Source organism: Calliphora vicina, chromosome X (genome assembly GCF_958450345.1).
Source record: "Calliphora vicina chromosome X, idCalVici1.1, whole genome shotgun sequence".
NCBI lineage: Eukaryota > Metazoa > Arthropoda > Insecta > Diptera > Calliphoridae > Calliphora > Calliphora vicina.
Window position 1 is genome coordinate 2,681,452 of NC_088785.1, and position 22,033 is coordinate 2,703,484.

The 22,033-nt window shown below is 30.4% G+C and overlaps 1 protein-coding gene across 1 annotated transcript in view; it reads left to right on the forward strand.

The window, feature by feature from the left end:
* 4E-T (eIF4E-Transporter) overlaps window positions 1–22,033 on the forward strand; it is a 109,327-nt gene that overhangs the window by 83,186 nt on the left and 4,108 nt on the right. The window contains exons 8-11 of the mRNA XM_065514698.1: window positions 2,704–3,012; window positions 3,072–3,460; window positions 20,584–20,827; window positions 20,904–21,212. Coding sequence (XP_065370770.1) covers window positions 2,704–3,012; window positions 3,072–3,460; window positions 20,584–20,827; window positions 20,904–21,212 — 1,251 coding nt within the window. The remainder of the gene's footprint in view (window positions 1–2,703; window positions 3,013–3,071; window positions 3,461–20,583; window positions 20,828–20,903; window positions 21,213–22,033) is intronic.

Below are 22,033 nucleotides of genomic sequence, written 5' to 3' on the forward strand. Positions count from 1 at the left end.
AAACCTATAGCAAATTACAACATATTTTAAATATTGTTGTCAATTTTTTTTACATTAAAAATGCCATCTTAATTTAAATTTCCAAAACTTTTGAAAATATTTAAATTTCCTCTAATTACTATTATTTTTTTAATTTCCTTTGTAAAAAACTGGGCTTTCAAATTAAAAACGGCATTCAGTGATTTTTCGATCAATAGCACCGTATGACGTATTGTCGAAGGTCCACTGAGTGTCAATAAACGTACTTAAGATTCTACCTAACATCCGACGAGTACTTTTGTATATTGAATATGAATCCCAAGAGAATTCCTCATCGGCCTCCTTGACTGTAGTTGAGAACTGAATTCGAAGGCATTACAAATGTTCGAACTTAATTCATTTGCTCAAAATCAATTTCCATTGCGCAAAATTAAGCTCCTATTGAAATGTTCAGTATTACCTAAGAAAAAGCGAAAAAGTTCCCAATACTTATTTTTGGGATTTCGAAATTTCGCTTTCGTACGTCAAAGAATCTTCGATATCGAACATATTATATTGATGATCGGACATAGGAACATCATCAGATACGTGCCAGTTTTTTTATGGCATATGATAAGTTATTGCGAGATAATGCGAGATTTAAAACCTCATGTCTAGGTGGGTTCATCACCCTTGTTTGCCATATATACATCACAGTCTATCGTCAGGCCCGATGTAGTCAAGAAAACAATTGAACCATTATGCGATAAGTCCGCGCACTGCTACTGGGAATCATCCACTGTCTATGTTAAAGTAAATGTGAAATTAACCATTGCCAACGCGTTGCAAAGTTAGCATCAATCATGTATTTATTTTTGACGACATTGTCATTGCATTATTAGTCACGGCATTAATTTCCTGAATGGTGGCAATGAGGATGTTATTCACATACATAAAATGGGTGATTTCCACGACCTTATTTCTAAGACCATTAAAGTTCAACTGAATGATCTTAAATGATAGTTGGGAAGCCCCGAAATGCAGAGACCGCCGGGAATGGTGATGTTGGGGTGGTATATTCAGTATATGTGGCAATTGAGTGCAGGGGAGTGTAGTTAAGGAAGATGTTGGGGTGTCTGCACTGCACTGTGGCTAAAAAGCTATTATTCCAGTGCGAGCGCAATCCTGAGCATCTGGCACCAATCATTGTAGCCGGTGCACTGAATTGATGTTATGTTCCTTGTAATTACGTCCTGCCAGACAAAACATCCTGGAGCGAGGTATAGATAAAATTTTGTCCGGTGGGTTGAGTTTGGACACGTTCCGGTGCGGTGATCCAATTGTCGTGGAAACGATTGTTATTTAGTAAAATAATGATCTGAATTTGAAAATACATATTGCAAACTTATTGATTACACTAAATAAGCAGGAGTACTTACGTGTATGTATATCAATTCTGTTTTATTGGAGTCCATAGAGTTCGGAAATGCTTATAGTTTTTCTCGATTACTGCGTTTAGTACTTTTTTTTAGCAAATGTAGTGAAATAACGATATTCTTAATTTTACAACTTTAAAAAATCATAAGAATGTGGTTTAGAAATTGGTTTTATTTCATTTAAAAGATATTGCTATATATTACCTTTCAAACAGAAGAGACTTTTTGAAAATTGGTTGGAAAATGGCAGGTTCGGTCGTTTAAGATTCTAAAAACGTACTTTTTTCAACAAATTTTAATTTTTTCACGCCTAAATGTACGGTCACACAAGGCAAATATTTTCTCAAAGAAACGTAACCACTTTTTTTAGCACAATTTTGTTTGACGTGTTTGCTCTTACAAGTGTTTTGTAAGATCAAACAGCATCAAATAAAATAAAACTAAATATTTGTTTTGAACTGTCTTAAGTAAAAGGAGTTTTTGACAATAAATAAAAGTTTAAATATATTTCATTTAGCGGTTACGTCTTTTTCGTCAAATATTTGCCATGTGTGACCCTACCTTAAGTTTTTCGTAAGGCAGTAAATAGCTTTCCGAGTTGGTGAGCATCCTGACATTAGCAATTTTTGAACCGAGTTTTACAAATCGTTTTCTGTATAGAAGGTAAAACTCATAAATTTCAAACAAAAGAAACCATAAAAACTCACTGATGAGTGAGTTAATGAAAGAGTCAGGCCTTGTATAGATGTTTAAAAAAAGCACAATAAGTCGATCGTATGTATACTTTTGTAACGGTGTGTACATGATGTTTTGAAGTTGCAACTTTAAGAATACCTTTATTTAATTAAAAAGAAGTGATCGAGAAAAACTTTAAGTATTTCTGTACTATATGGACTTCAACAAAATTGAATTGCTACACGAGAACCCGTACATATTTTTCCGTTCGTGTTTGTGTCACTGTTTTATTATTCTACCTTTAAATCAAATTAACAAAAAACGAATAAAATATTTTAAATAGATTCGAATTGAATTGTTAACATTTCAAATATTAAAAAAAAGTATACACCAAAACATAAATTATTACTTTATTTTAAACAAATCCTTATTCAAATAATTTTCTAATTTTAAATATTTAATCGAATTAATCGAACAAATTCAAATCACAAAAGAATAAAGGAATAATTTATTGTTCCTTATTGTTTGTTTCTGTTATTGTAAAAAAAACTGAATTCAGAAGCTTATGATATTTACTGTGTGCTATTTTTGTTAATTCATTTGTTTAATTTATTTTATTTCTATATTTCTAAAGCTTTAGCAAGAGGTGAAGTATCACTTAACCTTCTGGAGCATGAATTAAATAAACTAAATAATACTGAAACCTCAAATAATGAAGCATTCAAAGAAAGGTCGCGCTGTGGTACTCCTTTATCCACATCATTAAACGGTGTTTCTATTCCGACGAGCGGAGGTGTGATTATACCATTGCCTGCACAAGTAGTTCCTGCACAAAAACAAAATTCGGTTTTAACAAACGAAAACGTTTGTAATATTGCATCTGATCAACAACATGTTATATCATCCATTTTGCGATCACATCATCATGAAGATTCACCACTACGTAAGTTATAAAATATGTTATTATTTATAATTTTTAATGGACTTATTTCATATTGGAAGATATGCCAACCCAACGGGAACTACAAATGCACACTCAAGCCATTATGCAAAATGCGCTGTTCAAAAAGAAAATAGATGTAGATGAGGCAATGAGAAGACGACAAGAAATGCATAAACAGCATGAAATTGAATCATTTAGCCAACAGCATCAACAACAGTCTCTAAATTCCAATTCAGTAATGCCTCAACAAGGCCACCAACAAACATCACGGCATGTAAATTCTCCCACGCCTCTAGCTTTTACACCAACATCGGTTTTACGTAAAATGACTGCAGAGAAGGATACAATTTCTAATTCTACACAGGCCACAACCATTGCATCCTCATCACCACAACAATTGCAAGCACATATACAACAGCAACATTTAAAGATTCCCACGCATCCCCAGGTAAATCAATTGTATAATATTAGAGTTCGTTTGTGACCAGGTCACTTCATTTGTTTTTCGGGTATCATCATTTTTCTGAAGGTTTTTGCGTAAATAAAAATAATGGCGTCCTTTTTTTTGGAAAATTTTCATTCCTTGTGGTGGTTCAAGGCACCTAAAGACGCGGATTTTGAGCACATTTTTCTGTAGAGCAAAAACTGTTGAATATATTGCAAATCAGATTTCACCAATGGATTCTGCATCAAAAATTAATATAATTGATGTTTTTTGAATCCTTAAAAATAGTTCCACAAACTCACTACAGGCAAATCTCATAAAAGAATAAAAAAAACTATTTTTATTTTTTTAAAAATTCAGGATTAAAAGGCATTTTAAGCTTAGCAAAACGACATCAATTTTATCACTAACCATTAAAAGGTTATGAGTAGGGGCGGATTTTCATGCATTTATTATTGGAAAATATGCGCCTAAAATATGCTTCAAAAAAATCAAAATATGACCTAAAAATTAAAAAAATATGCACTTATATTTTTGTGCAGAAACATAAAATAATTAAGTATGGAATTCGAAATGTCCAAAAAAATACACAACACTGTTGGCAGCAGTTAGAGCTCTTTAAATTATACCAGGAATTAAACAATTAAAGTTCTAAAACTATTTTTAAAATAATTTTTCTTCTGAAAAAACGATGGACGATATATTAATTGTAATATCTTGGTATGAATACTTGTTTAAAGCCATAATCTTTAGAGCTTCTCTATTTTGATCGTGCTGTAAAGTAGCATCCAACCTTAATTTTTATCTCGTAATAACCAAGCAATTAAGCAATTAGTAAATGTATCCCTTATAGAGGGAAATAATATCTGAACACTTGGCTGACTCCAATTTATATATTTTGGGTCATTTGACGTGCTATTTGTAATGCAGAGAGAAGTCAATTGGTTACTTTATACATCCCATGGAATCTAGCATAAAGACAATTATCACTTAAGTGTCTCTATGTAATCTATAGTGTCTCTAAGTTATCCAAAATCACTAGTTTACGAAAGTCTCGTAGAAATAACTGTCTGGAGCGGTAACTGTGTATGTGAATCTTTCGATAACGAAATCTCTTATAAATCGAATTTGCAATTAAAACAAATATGAATGTTTTTCAATACATTTAATGAATTTTTGATACTTAAAAAAACTAAACTTTTTTGAAGAAAAATGTTTTGAAATGATAATTTTCAATTACTGTTAAAGAAATGAAGAACTTAATGCCAGTTTCTCGATGTCGAAAGAAGTTAGTTAGTAAATGTTATCTACTGCTATTTCTATAATAAATTCGACAAAAAAAATTGTTGTCGAAATAATGTATTGCCCATTAATGACAAAAAATTATATTTTTATTAAAAATTGGCATAATATGCATATAAATATGCATTTTGAAGTAAAATATAACAAAATATGCATTATCAATAAAATATGCAAAAATATGCACTAACAAATCGATGCCATTTTGCAGCAAAATGTGCGATTCGGATAGATAATTGGTCTACATTGTATTTGGACGTTCGAGAAAAAACATGCATTTGCATATAAATCCGCCCCCTAGTTATGAGGCTTCAAAGTTATTTATTTAACAAGAAAATAAAATTTGGTAAAAAAAAAACTTTAAAATTTTTTTTATTAATTTGCCTTAGCAAAACATTTTTAAAGCCACAAAACTTTTAACGGGTTGTCATGGAAAGGAAATATTGGTACCGTTTTGATAAGCATGTTTAAAATATCAAAAATTCTTTTTTTTATTTTTTTTATTGTTGTGGGTTAGTGGAACTATTTTTGAGGATTCAAAAAACATCAAATGTATTAATTTTTGATGCAGAATCCATTGGTGAAATCAGATTTGCATTCAACCGATTTTGCTCTACAGAAAAATGTGCTCAAAATCCGTCAATAAATCCCAACGTGATGATCAAAAAATTTTAAAATTTGTTTAACAAAATTTTTAAAAATTTAAAATTGAAGTTTTGAAACTGCCGTTAAAAAAATTAATTTTTTTTGGTCATACCTGCGAATAGGTTAAGGATATCCTACGAAGACAAAAACTCATATACAAGTAAATATGGATATATTTTAAGTAAAAATGTGCTTTTATATTTCTCAAAATATGTTAATTTTGTTTCTACATTTCTTGTTCTAGTGGCCTGAGACACGATTTTTTAATAACTTTAACATTTTTTTTTTTTTTTTTATTATTATTATTATTTTTTAACAAATTTTTGTCTTTTATATCTTATTATAATGACAATTACGTGTAAATTTCGATTCTTTTACGCGTCGTTGCGGCACCAGTTAACGTTATCCTATCATCCTAATATTTTACACAACGTGTTTCTACAATACATGAAACCATTCTAGAGGGGGGATGGCCTAGAAAATTTTTATCGTCCATACAATCTTGGAGCACTCTAATGTACAATCATTTTTAACGTGGTTTATTAAACATCATTTTTAATAACAGTTAAATTTAATATTCGGCTGTGCCGAATCTTATATATCCTTCACTAAACAATTAAAAAATAATTGTTTGAAAAAAATTCGACTCTGCTATCTATAACGACCCAGTCTATACAGTGATGTGAAAAATAATGAAACTAATGTGCCATAACAATATGTGATGATAAATGAAGTAAAATGAGAGAATTGCCGATAGATAACTGTACATTTGTTTAGGTAATTTAGTACAAAAACAAATTCTATTGCGATTTTATTAAATTGTTGTTTTTATTTTATTTATTTAAATAAATTAACTTTAAAATACAGATTTACCCTGTGAAAAACAATAAGGACACTTCATGTTATCTTCAAAATAGTAATAAAAAAATTAAATTCATAATAGATTTGCACTAATTTCAGTTCTAATATTAAAACTGCTTGGCATCATCTGGGAATAGAATTGACAAGTTTTTGACAGACTGATACCGGTATATAATTCCACGCAGCCTGAATTAATAAATAAGAAAAATAAATTTTACAAAAAATTTAAACAAACTGGTTCTCATCTTTTTTACCTCAAGTACTCCGTTTGTCGAGCTGAGTACACTCTGCTCAGTAAATCGTGTTACAATAATTATATAAACAAAGTTAAATACAATTTTAAACGTAATCCTAAATCGTTTTTCAAATTTGTCAACTCCAAAAGAAAATCAACTGGCTTCCCCTCATCTATGAAGTTTAACCAAAATGAATCTAGTGATGATGCAGTTATAAGCAATCTATTTGCGGATTTTTTCTCAACAACTTATTCAAATGCAACTTATAATGATTCTGCTGACTACCCATATACGATATCTTCAAATCAATCAGTATCTATACACTTTATCGATGTTTGTAATATAACCATGGAATTAAAGAAACTAAAATTTTCGCATAATTTTGGTCCTGATAAAATCCCCAGCAGTATTTTAATCAATTGTGCTGACAATATTGCTATCCCTCTTACGTATTTATTTAACAAATCAATAAAGAGTTGTAATTTTCCTAACGTCTGGAAGGATTATTTTATTGTTCCATTATTTAAATCAGGAAATAAGTCTGATATTAAAAACTACCGAGGTATTGCTAAATTAAGTATAATACTCAAATTATTCGAGAAAATCATAACTGAACAATTATGCTATCAAGTCTCAACTTTAATATCTCCTTATCAACATGGCTTTCAGAAAGGATGCTCAACTACAACAAATCTTCTTCACCTAACATCCGAAATTTATCACGGATTTCTTCAACATCAGCAAATAGATGTGATATATACAGACTTCAGCAAAGCTTTTGACAAAGTCAATCATATGCTCTTGAGAAAGAAACTTTGTTTATTGGGGTTTTCCGACAGTACATTACAGTGGATTTTCTCGTATTTAACAAATAGAATACAAGCTGTACTTTTTAAGAATATTCGTTCTAAAAATATAAATGTATCATCTGGTGTACCACAGGGCAGTCATCTCGGTCCTCTTCTTTTCTCACTGTTTATAAATGACCTTCCTCAAGTTATTCGTGGTTCCAATGTCTTAATGTATGCAGACGACGTTAAAATATTTTTAAGCTATCGTCAAGTTCTTGATCAGCAACTTCTTCAAGATGATTTAAATTCGTTTTATTCATGGTGTAAAGAAAATCATATGGAATTAAACCTAAAAAAGTGCAAATATATGCGATTTGTTAGAAAGAATCCAATACCGGCACACTATGTTTTTGAACTACATCAGCTTGAAATGGTCGATAAATTTTTAGATCTGGGAATTTTACTGGATTCCAAGCTAAATTTTATTTCACATATAACAATGACAGCAAATAAAGCCAGAGGTGTACTAGGATTTATGAAACGTTGGGCTAGGGAGTTCAATGACCCTTATGCCACTAAATCTCTATACACATCCCTGGTAAGACCTATCCTGGAATACGGATCCGTAATATGGGACCCTATATATAAAAAGCATTCTGACGCTATTGAATCTGTACAAAAACAGTTCCTACTCTTTTGTCTTCGTGGATTAAATTTCAACCCAATAAATCTACCTTCATATTCTGCAAGATTGGCTTTAATTAAACTTCCAACCCTGAAGAGCCGAAGATCAATGTTAAACATTTCATTTATTTGCAACATAATCAATGGTAGTGTAAGTTCCGGTTTTTTAATCCAAAATATCTCATTTAATGTGCCTCAACGACCATCACGTCATTTTGTTCCATTATCAGTGAAATTTATTAGAGCGAACTTTGCCAATGCTGATCCAATAAGGAGAATGTGTATGGAATTTAATAAATTTTACATGTTAATTGATTTTTCATTAAGTAACAATATAATTAAAAACAACATTATTGCCTATTTGAATTCATAATTTTTATAATAAGTTTTTTTAATTACATTTATACAAATAATTGTTAATTGCCTGTAAGGATAATTTTCCATAGGCTAATAAATAATAAATAAATAAAATGGCAGCATACAATTCTGGAGGATTTCGACATAATCAGTTGCTTTTATAATGCCCTGTGTATACGACATAGTCACCCAACACCATAGTAGGAAAATTATCCACATGCAACGATATTACCACCCCCGTCTTGGAGTTGTATGCTGTATTAATTGGTTTTCTTAGAGTATGAAGACCTCGATCTGAATTAAATAAATTAATTGTCATCTCATCCGACCAAAGAATATTTCGCCATATCTCATGAGACCAGCCAGAGTGGAATTCAGCAAATGTTAACCTTTGTTGCATGTTCTTTTTAGACAACATTGGTACTTTTCTAGCACTGCAAGCTTTTAGGTTCTCTGTAATAAGTGTTTTCCGAATTGTTGATGAGTCAATGTTAATGTTTAAATCATTTTTTATTTGTTTAGACGAAATAAATAGATGATTTTTAACACATCAAATGATCTTTCCTTTTACTGCTGGTGTAACTTTCGGTTTTCTTCCACACGTTTATTTAGCAGGAATCCATTTCACAATATCTTCTACCATTGTTTTTGAAATTCCAAACAACATTGATATTTTTCTATAAGAATTTCCCACTTCACGCAACTTTTTGATATTTTGTCGTACTTCTGGGTCACAAATACTTAGATTTTCCCATTTTTCTCTAATTGGCTTAAACAAAAGGACTTATTTTTATGTTGGAATGTAAATTAGAACACTCTTCTTATCTTTTATACACAAAATAATAACTTTCAATAACTTTCATAATATGTTTATTTTCATATTGATGCACTGTCCTTATTATTACGCATAGCTTAAAACAAGCGCTTATCAATTAAAAATGGTTTATTATCAAATGCATGTAAATTTAAAAAAAAATTTAACATAATTTGTTTTTGTAATATCTTATCAAAAAACAAGTAAGAGTGCTATATTCTCTTATATACCCTTCACCTTTGTTGTGGATGTATATATGTATGTATGTATGTATATTGCCCACTTTCAGCGTATAGCATCAAGAGCACTTTTAAAAATTGTAGAAGTTACAAACGAAACAAAACACCAAAAAAACAAAATACAAAGCAATAATGACACTCCAAAAGTGACATTACGTCCATGGACATTATGTAACTTTTAGTATTGTCATAATGTCCATGTGTTCATCACACTGTGATTGAAATTGGACGTGTTTTATTCTTACTCCGAGTTAATTTGTTATTTTAATGATTCTTTCGGAAAATAAATATAAATTACACCTGTTTATTAATTACGCGAAAGGACGCTATTAATTTAATAATATTATTAAATAAAAAAAAATAAAAACAAAAACTAAAAGACAAATAAGTGAAAATTCTTTATTTTTTTCTTTGAACCTTGTGCATTAACTATTAAATATAGATCAAGAGTGTTAACTAAAGTATTTACAACTACTCTTTAATGAGTCTCTTTAACGAAAACAGTGAGCGAAGGTTAAGTGTAAACGGCAGAAATGCATACTTTACAGTTAATGCAGATGATAAAAATATAAACAAAACAAACAGAAGAATAGATGACAGCTTGTTTTTAACCGCCAAGCCTGTTAACCGTGCTCGTTCTTGATCCCCCGCATTGTCAACAACTAATGATTGCCAAACAAACCCAACAGCTGTTAATCTGGAGTTACCAAAAATTACAAATACTTTATTTACCCCTGAAAGTATGCTAGCAATATCAGCTTCAGAAACGAAATCCACCACAACGACTACAAATAAAATTAACCCGTTAAGCGGCGCTATACCCAAGATTAGTCAACCATTAAATAAAGATAATGAATCCCAAATACAGGTTGGAATGGACGGGTATGTTACAGTAATAAATCGGGCACGAAGTCCCAAGTCTTCGAAAGCGGCACCCTTGGCTAAATTATATAAGGTTAGTGAACCTGCTAGACTAAACAATGAAAATCGTTTTTCTATTCTGGAATGTGAAACAGATGAACCAGTAATTAAAATTACCTCTACAAAACCACCCCCTATTTACTTGAGAGAAAATAATTCTTATTCACTGGTTCAAAGCCTGATCTCATTAATAAATTAATTATGTTATCCCAATCAAGAAAGGCACGATTCATGAAACTAAAATACAGGTCAATAGTGAAAACGATTATAGAAAGGTTGTAACAGATTTTGAAACTCAAAAGAAAAGTTTTTACACTTATCAGCTGAAAGGAAGCAAGGGTATGCACCACTCAAAATAAAGCAAAGCTTAGAAGATAAAGGTTTTAAGACAAAAAATGTGATAAACATTAGAAATCGCGAAAAAAAACCCCAACCACTCTTCCGTGTTGAACTTGAACCCGGTGTCATAAATCTGAAAAAAAATTAAACACATCCCATATATAACCTGAAGTATTTATTGCATCGTAAAATTACGGTAGAAGAGCCACATAAACGATTTGGCACCGTCCAATGTATGAATTGCCAAGAATATGGACATACCAAGGCATATTGCAAATTGCCACCCGTATGTGTTATTTGTGGAGAGTTGCATAACACATTCCAATGTAACAAATCCAAGGATGATCCTAAAATGAAAAAATGCAGCAATTGCGGAGGTAACCACACAACGAACTACAGGGTTGGTCCTGTCTACTCAATTGTTAAAAAATCACAAAGCCATAAACCGCAGATTTTCCCCGCTCAGCCATTAAATAACATCAATTTAAACTACCCCCCGTTGCAACATGAAACATATGTAAATGTACTAAGAAACAATCAAACTCAGACGCAAGTCCGTCAACCACAAAACCAAAATATGAACCCAGAGGTAAGAGAGCAAACGCCAATTTTCAATTTTACCAGACTAGAATCTACAATAGAAACTCTTGTGCAATCGGTAAATAACTTTACAAACTCAATGAGTAACATGATGCAAGGAATGCTTAAGATGCAATCAATGTTATTGCAGGCTGTGCTTAACAGACCATGAACTGCCTAAGAATATGTTTTTGGAACGCTAACGGCATTCGCCAACATAAAAACGAACTCGAGTATTTTCTTAAAAGTCATGAAGTTGATATAATGTTAGTTTCGGAAACCCATTTGACGTCTAGAAGTTTATTTAAGATAAATGAATATGTTTATTTAAGATAAATGAATATGATCCAAGATATAGAGCATGTGCACAAAATATTTGTTCTGCAACAAACAAGTGGTCATTTCAGTAAAACACAGACACACTAATACACACAAGCTCATAGTGTAGGTGTGTCAACAAAGCGTCAGCAGAATTTTTTGGCCTATGCACGCGTGCATTAGAATCCCAATTTTGCTCGTGACTGATCTAGACCGACGTCTTACCTGGAAAAAGTATATAGATACGAAATTGACTCAAATGAAGTTAAAATTACTACAAATTTACTGGCTAATTGGTAAAAACTTGAGATTGAGTTTAGATTGCCAACTTTTGCTGTACAGCTCAATAATAAAACCCATATGGTGCTATGGAATTCAATTATGGGGCACGGCCTTAGCTTCTAATATTGAAAAATTCAAAGATTTCAAAATAAAATATTACGACTGATAACAGCAGCGCCTTGGTATGTGAGAAATATTAACATTCATAAGGACCTAGGTGTCTCCCTGGTGAAAAATGAAATAAAAAACAAGCGGAGTCATATTTGAAAAAGTTAGAAGTTCACCCAAACCCACTGGCACGAACATTAATGAGAAGTAATGGCTACATCCGACTAAGAAGAAGGAATCCAACAAACCTGCGCTGATGATAGGATCTATAAATTAAACATAATTTTTCGTCCAACTGTGGTGGTACGTAAATAAAAATTAATATTTAGATTTAAGATTTGAACAAATTATTGATAGTTCACATTATTTTGTGAAGATACAATAAATAAAATATGAAAAAAAAAATAATGTCCATGAACATTATGTCAATGGACACTATGACATGCCACCCTTTATTACTTTTTTGTTATTTTGGTCATTTATATTACAATGAATTTCAATAAATAAATGTCATAATGTCCAATTTTTTTTAGATAACCTAATTTTTATAAAATTTTTTTGATCCCAGTAACAGTTCATATTTTCATATGTCTTTCTGTTTATATTAATTTTTTCTGTATTGCCGTCCTTTGCCCGTGCGAAAGGACTTTAAACTCTGGGGTGAATCGAAAACCGGCTTTGCTGATATCACTTTTTCTGTATATATTATAATTTGCAAGAAAAGCTTCATTTAGCGAAGCCGCCTGCCGCGTTCTATGGAGGAGAAAGCCCCTAAGAGCGGCCGCAGGACGCCACACATTGGATAAAATCACCAATCTAGCTTATAAAAAATCGTATCTTTTAAACTATTGATCTTAGGAGTAAGAAATGTATGAAGCGATTGTAGATAATAGAGTGATCTTTAAATATATTGTATTTGTAGACACCCTGTTTCATTACAGGGTGCATCCATGGAAATTACGATTAGTTTTAATGGAAATTACAATTTTTCATGATATTAAAGTTCAACAAAATAAATCTGAATTTTTTGTTAAATAAAACTCAACAAAAATATCTTTTTGTATGTTAATTAAATCATAGAATAGCTTTTTGCAATAAAAATTATTTAAAAAAAGAATTTTCATAGAAAAATGTTGAAAAAAAGCTCTTTTCTATGATTGGGTTTTGTAACCAAGAAGAATTGTTTAAAAATATGAATTTTCATTGAAAAATTTTGAAAAAACCTTTTGTTTATGATGGGGTTTCTCGCGTTTTGTTACCTGTAAAAATCAAACAGCCTTATTAGACAGTAAAAGACCATACAATTTTGGAAAACCCTTAATTGCTTAAAAATCAGATGCAGAATAATTTCACTGCCTGATTTAGAAAATAAAAATTTTAATTTGGGAATTTATATAGAAAACAAATTTTACTTTTTTTGTCGTTTCATAATAAATTCCGTGACGAAATTTTTTATTTTTGGTTTATTTATATATGTAAATATCTCAATTTTAAACACTTTTTTGGTCCTAGTTATTTGAAGTCTGGCACTATTGTGGTGAAATTAAGGACGGCTACACCAATATACCTAATGGTTGAGTATCGCTAACAATATGATTATATAAGAAATTAAATGTATTATACAAGAAATTAAACGTATTTACAAATGTAAATAGTGCCAGCGTTCGTAGAAAAATTTTTTTTAACACAATTTTTTATACAATTTGTTAAAAAGTAATGGTAATTCAATCGAAACATACTACGTCATTTGCTATTAGGCTCTTTGAATTCGTATTTGCAAATGGCATTATGTGATTATGATGGCCTCAGGCAGGGTTAGAAGATTGGAGATAAATTAAGTTTAATATGCGGATGTTTTGGGTTGCCCATTATTTTATTAAGGAATTCTTCAAGATATAAATTATAATATTGATCAAAATGTACCTGGTCGGATTGATAAATTTTCGGACCTTTCATTCAATTAGTTTAAGTTAACTTTAGCAAATTTTACTATGAATAAATTACGAAACGTGTGGTGAAAAAAGTACCCAAGAGAAATCCAAATTCGAAAACACCACCACAGACATCGTCTTCGGACAATGAAAGAGCCCATAATCATAGGCAAACATAAAGTATATTTTAAGAGAATTAAACTCGACTTTAGTTAAGAGTGGACTTTAGGTCTATCATATACAAGTTAAAGTATAATTCTGACGTTGAAGTCGACTCTAAATATAAAACTAGCTGAAGTTGTTTTTAACTCGTTTAACAAGAGCATCAGCTGTTCTTCGCCGAGTAAAAAAGTTCGGCAAAAAGTAAAAATGTTTAAGTTAAAAAATATTGGCAATTATTTAACAGTTATCAATAAAATTAGTACCAAAATATCCTAAATATGATATTAATCTTATCTTTTCCATTTTTCCACCACAAACTGCTTTTTCTCTTTAGATGCCGCTGTTACTTCTATTGTTTACCTTTTTAGTGTTTGACTATGATTATAGGCCAATAGCTATACGAAATAAAATTTAAAATATTCTTAGGGCCATTATTACAACTTCCCGTTATAATTAAAGTTACCTTTAAGGGTAGCTTTTTCTATTGCTTAAAGTTACCTTTAACTATAACGGCAAGTTGTAATAATGGCCCTTAATCATTTCTACATTATTTTGTTTATTTATAAAAATTTTCCATTTTAAATAAATTCCACACAAATCGTCTTAAAATTAAATAGTAAATAACAACAAACTTTAACAAAAATATTAATTCAAAGAGCCTACAACCTCTTTGTATATTTTGTAACAATCATAAATTTTTACTGAAAATCTATCATGTCTAACTAAATCTGATACATTTTAGTTTTTCAGGCAATTATTTAATAATAATCGAACTTTAGTACAGATGTTTAATTTAATGACTCGATTTGTAGAAGAATAATTTAAATTCTATTCCCATAGAACATTTGTGGGATAAATTGGCCGAACGTGTAAGAAAGCACCATATTATTAGTAAGACTCAACTTAAAGAAGTCCTGTTACAAGAATGGCAAAATATTGCAGCTGACGTCATCAAAAATTGGTCGATTCAGTGGCAAGACGATTAAAAGAAGTCATTAAAAAGATAGGCTACTCCACAAAATATTAAACTATTAAAAAAAATATTTTCCTATTAAAAATTAGAAACTGTGTGAATATTTTTGTCCCCTTAAAATCGAAACATTTGTTAAATTTTTTTTCTGAAATGTGCCAACTTATGTTTAGTTTTTCCATATATTTCAATAAGTTATACGTAAATAAATATTTTTTTGAAACCCGTACGAAAGTTGTGGACTTCGTTTAAAAAATATGAAAGATTAAAGATAAATCTGTATGCTGAAAGTTTACTGGCAACACCGATTCGCGGTAAGAGCGGAGAGAGTGTATAACTAATACAATCGTAAAATGCAATAGTATAGGTTGCCTTTCCCTGCTATACATAAACTAAACGAATACTGTCATTGCATGATTCACCACAGCAAGTGTCTTGTTACAAAATGCATGTAATTGCTTGCATATTCTGTAAACCCTTACCATTCACAAAAGCAGCGAATCAATATGAGCCATGGTAGGCGTTCATATTGTTCAGGTTACGATGATTTTCGTCAAACAACCCGAATGTGAACAAAAGAGCGTAAAAATACACACATTTCATTCATTTGCTTGATGTTGTTGCGAATATTTTATTTTTTACCCAAACATGCACACAAATTAAATGCCTCTATTTGCCTACCAATGCATATATGAGTGTTATGAACAGGGCAACCAAAAATATCCAATATCATATTTTTTGCTGTGCGTCGTATAAACATATTAGTTAGTTATTTATCCGTTTCAGACAATTATAAGAATTTTGGCATCGATTTGTTAGTGCATATTTTTGCATATTTTGCTCTTTACTGCATATTTTTGCATATTTTGCGTTTTATAGCATATTTTTGCATATTTAACTTATAACTGCATATTTTTGTTGCATATTTTCTTTATTTCCATTATTTTGTTTTCTAAATATAATTTTATTGCTTGTATAGTAATTTTTCATTTCTATATTTTACAATTTTGTTTAGGTCCAATGATAATTTGCCTAAGTTACTTAAAGAAAAAAAATAGAGTACCCGTAATCGACTTATCTTCATTAAATTTTCATTGACTAATATCAAAATTTAACAAATAGTAAAAAATATGTACATAAAAAATTAAAAGAAAAGAAATGGGCAACTTCTTAACAAAATGTTGGATACATTTAAAAAAAACTTAAGGTTGCTTGAGACAGTTATGATTGGGCATTAACAGTTTACCACTAATGTAAAATTAAACAACTTTTCAACAAATGTTCAGAATATTAAGATCCATCGAAAATAATATCGAAAATATCACGTTTGTTACAAATTGTAACAAAGATATTAGGAAATCATTAAAAAACAATCAATTGATGAGAAAGGAAGAAACTTAGGAAATGTCACGGTATTTTGAGTTCCAATAATAAAAATGCAAAAAAGTTTTTTTTATTTTTTCACAGTTTTAAAGAAAACAAATCATTTCACTATTGTAAGGCTTTTTGATAATTCTGTTTAAATTTTGGAAGTCAAATTTAGATAAGTGCTCCAAAATCCACTGCAATTTTTACCAAACAATAACAAACGCTCTCTATAGCGATTTGGAAACATAATTCAAATGATAAAAAAAGTAGATTTTAAAGCTTTATGTAGAATAGAAACATTTCGAGAAATTCTTAATATCCTCTCCCTACAATATTATGCAACTAATTACTAAACTAATTTTTATTTACTTATATTATTTTTAATAAAACATTGAATCAAACAATAACCAACTATTTTTAAGTGCATATTTTTTATATTTTAAGAGCATATTTTTCGTTCTTAAGTGCATATTTTATGCGCATAAAACAGTTTTTTTAGAGCATATTTTTGGTTGCCCTGGTTATGAATATACGAAGAGTTTTTTGAGTAAATATACACTTTCCTATATAAAAATGTTTGAATTAATTTAATACTGTATTTAGAAGAATTTTTCTTCCATATTTCTATTTTTATAATACGGAAGACACCATTTTGAATATTTTTTATTATTTCGGAGTTCATTGCTTTTGTGTATCATTTGAATACTTTGCATACAAATCAAAACACATTAATAATTTTTGAGTTGTTATTGTTAATGGCATTTAAAAAATTATTGAGAAACTGGCAATCAGTCGTGAGAGCGCAAGCACTGCAAGCAATATAATTAGCACATCCCAGCGGTAAATGAAACAAAGTACCCAGATAATAATCGATAACGTCAGGATGATATTCTAAGCGAGCAATCTAAGTACAGTATAATCTGTGCGTAATCCAACACATCATGCATTAATTATAACTTCGATTACGATTTAAGCGGATAGTCAGCAGCTATTTAATTTTTTTTTTTTGTTTTTTATTTTTCACTAAAATTCTCTAAAAATAAATACCTTTTCTTTCTTGTTTATACATGAAAAACAAAATTGATAAAATTTATATTTATGATGTAAGTGAAGGTGTTGATTTTGGTGCCGTAAAAATTATAAATAAATTAAATGAAAATGGAAGGTTTTTCCTCCAGAAATTTATATATGGAAATATACATAAGTATTCTTTCAATTACGAAATCAGTATGTATGGTACTATACCTTAACTTGCAAATGCAAATAGAATTGTAATCTATATTTATTACATTCTAATTTGCAAGTCTTTGTAGGCATATCATCAAGTTCGCTTAGAACTCCGCTTTTAATGTAAATTAAATAGTAGTGACACCTACTGATATTGTGGCTTACATTCTAAGCGAGAGCACACCGATTATACAACCTATGACACTTTTATGTTAAATCTAAGTGGGAAAATAAGCGAAAGAATCACCAATGACTGCTACGAAATATTGCTTAGATAAGCGCTTACGTAATGTGTATTTTTACCGCTGGGATGTTGATGATTGAGAACACAACAAATGCAGTGATTTCATTCATATAGAAAAAAAGCGAATCAACTCATGTACATCTCTGATATATACCCTTACCACTCATGATGAAGGGTATAATAACTGTATATTATAGTGGATTATTTGATAGAACTTAAGTGCCGTGAGGGTGGCTTAATTGGTTAGCGCGTTTGATCATTAAGCATGATATGGTATAAAATAAAATAATAATAATAACTGTATATATTAATGTTCGAAACTTAAGCAAATATTTTATTGTTGTAATTTTTAAGTCCCGTTAGTTTGATAAAGATCATTTAAATTTTTGTTGGTTCTGCATGTTTGGTACCAATTATTTAGAAGTGCAGCAGTTACGCGTACACGTTACGAAACTGCTTTTAAGCTTCGAATTATTGAGTACCAAATTTATATATCTAACAAATTGAGCATTAAAAAATCAATAGCTTCGTGATTAAATAAAAAGTACAAAGCTAATGTAACAATTTTTGTTTTAGGGACATTTTAGCCAAACACATGCCGGATGCAAAATTCTACTTCGATGGGTGTTTCAACAAAATAATGAACCCAAACGCTCGTCAAGGTTGGTCACAGATTGGTTATCTGCTAACGGGATTTAAATCTAGAATTGACCTACTCAATATCCATACTTGAATCCTATATTTTCTATTATTATCAAATATCAGTGGTAAATTTCTCATTGCTAGAGGATAATGTATTTTCCGGATGTGGGCCTTATATAGGAGCTACCCAGCAAAAACTTCGCTTACAAAGCTACAAAAAATGTCTTTTTTAATAACCTACATTTTAAGTAGTAAAAGCAAAAAAAAATGAAAATAAACAAACAAAACAAATAATCAGTTACTTTTTTTCAATTTGCCCATTTTTTTATTGAATGTTTGTTTTAGAAACACATAAAACAATATTGTATTACTGTGTGAAAACCATTATTTGATGCACAATAAAATAACTAAGCAGTGGTGTAGTGAGTACAACAGCAGACTAGCAAACGGATAGTTGCTGGTTCGAATCGGTTCTTCGACTTTTTTTATACCCTACACCACCATAGTGGGGAGGGTATAATGCGTTTGTGCAGATGTTTGTAACGCCCAAAAATATTGGTCTAACACCCACCTTTAAGTATACCGATCGACTTAGAATCACTTTCTGAGTCGATTAAACGATGTCCGTCCGTCTGGCTGGCTGTCCATGTAAACCTTGTGCGCAGAGTACAGGTCGCAATTTTAAAGATATTTGGATCAAATTTCGTACATATAATTTGTTCGGCCCAAGGTCAAAGCCTATTGAAACTGGCTGAAATCGGTCCATTATTTCACCTAGGCCCCATACAAATGTCCTCTCGAAATTGGACTTTATCGGCCATAAATTTTTAATTTATAAATGTATATAAACAAATTTCGCTCCAAATAAGTTTCATATATACAAAATTCATGTCACCAAATTTTGTTACGATCGGTCCATAATTAGTCATAGCTCCCATATAGACCCGCTTCAGAAAATCACTTTAACGTGCATAAATCTCTTAAAAATGTTGGTATATAAACAAAATTCAACATAAATAACTTTCATATAGACATAAATCACACGACCTAATTTCAAGGTTATCGGTCCATAATTGGTCATAGCTCCCATATAAGGCCCACTTCCGGAAATCGCTCAAAAATATAAATATTAAAAAGTTAAAAGAAAAATATTTTTGCTCATTTACTTGTTGAATACTTTCTTACTTGTTATACCCTTCACCTTCGTGAGAAGGGTATATATAAGTTTGTCATTCCGTTTGTAATTTCTACATTTTTCATTTCCGACCCTATAAAGTATATATATTCTGGATCCTTATAGATAGCGGAGTCGATTAAGCCATGTCCGCCTGTCTGTTGAAATCAATTTTCTGAAGACACCAGATTTTTTCACCAAAAAAAATTGAAAAAACAAAAAAAAAATTTTTTAAATTTAAAACAACCGAAAAAATTTTTTTTCCAAAAAATGAAAAAAACAACTGAAATAAAAATTAAATTTTGTTTACCTAAAAATATTTAAAATTTTGAAGTATAATTTGGTGAAGGGTATATAAGATTCGGCACAGCCGAATATAGCACTCTTACTTGTTTTTTTTATTATTTGTTTGTGTAAAAAAAATTCTTAAATAACTCTACTAAAAAAAACTTCTTTCCGGCCAAAAAATATAGCATACTTTTGGGATATCGCGAACAAAAATAAGTACTTTTTCAGCTTATTTGTAAGCAAAGTTTTTGCTGGGTAGTATTGTATAATTATGGATCGATAATCACAAAACCCGGTAGCATACTTTTTTATATTATTCACAAAACGAAATAAAACTTCGTTTTGTGATTTCTTTTTACATAAAACTCATGTTTGTTGAATTTTGTATGTATTCTGCTATTCTATAGGATTTTATGTACCATAGAGTCATATTCCGAGAACAAATTTGTATGGCCCGATTAATTTTCACAATGACTTGTCCCTTTATCAAAAGAACAATTTGTGCAAAATTTCATGATATTATCAGAAATATATTTTACGATTACGGAAAATAGCTTAGGTTTCAAACAATACTTGTATGCATATTTAGAATAAATATATATTTTGTATATTTGAATTAATTAATCAGGCAAAATAAAATTTTACAGATTCATGGGCAACAGATGTCGTATCAGCATTCAAATCAACCTAGAATGATACTTGGTGGGGGAAATTTTCAGTATATGCATCAGCAGCATCAAATTCCACCAGCTGCAAATGGCAGTCCACAGATTTCTCCACAACAAAAATCTCAAATACGCAATCAACCACCTCTAAAATGGTCACCTTTACCACACTCATCTGCAGAATCTAATCATGCTCTTCTTAATAATATGAGTAATAAGCCGATGGGTAAGTCTATTATAATTTTTTCTGATTTCAGAGAAAACAAAAAATATATATAAAACCTTAATTATTCGTTTTAAAGGCCGACCAATACTAAAGGGGCCGGGACCTATTCAACCTTTAGTGCCACAGAATGCACAAAACCCTATTGGTCAAAATCAGCCAAATATGAATCAAAGCTCTCAACCCATTCAAACAGTGTCTCAAATGCAAAACTATCCATCAATTCAACATCCAAGACAAATTGTTGGCCAACATTTTCCACCTCATATAATTCAACAAATACCTGCAACATCTCAACAAAACAATATGCAACAGCAGCTATTTCAACAACGGTCAGTTGTAATGCAACGCCAGCAAATTCAACAAAATGATTTGGGAAATCATGCACGTAAGTTATATTTATATTTAATTTCCACTTATGTATAAGTAGTATAGTTTTTACAAAAAATATAAATACAAAATTATACATCAATTATAAATACAATAAAAATATAAATTGTGAGTATAAATAATACTTAACAAAAATTGTACGGATCCAATTAAAACCAAATTCCACCAAATTAAAACATTTATTGATAGTAATTTCACTTCATGATCAAATACACATCCTTTCACAACTATATTTTTTCGCTTTATCCAAACTTAAGGACATGCGATTTGCGCCAAATACGATTTGTGCGATTTGTTCCAAATTCATAACTATAAACGCACCCTTTAAATTTTTGTAGATTATTGTTTTTATACCCTATACCACCATAGTATAGTGGGTATATTGGATTTGTGCAGATGTTTGTAACGCCCAAAAATATATGTCTAACATCCATCTTAAAGTATACCGATCAACTCAGTATCACATTTTAAGTCGATTAAACGATGTCCGTCTGGCTGTGTAAACCACTTTAACGTGCATAATCTCCTAAAAAATGTTTTTATACACATACAATTCAACATAAATAACTTTCATATAGACATAAATCACACGACCTAATTTCATGGTGTTGGATCCATAATTGATCATAGCTCCCATATAAGGCCCACTTACGAAAATCACTCAGGAATATAAATTATTGAAATTTTAAACGAAAAATGTTTTTGCTCATTTACTTAGTGTAGGGTATTATATGGTCGGGCATGACTGACCGTACTTTTTTACGTGTTACTACTTCAAATTAAATATTTTGTTAAATAATACACAAAATTCCATGTGCA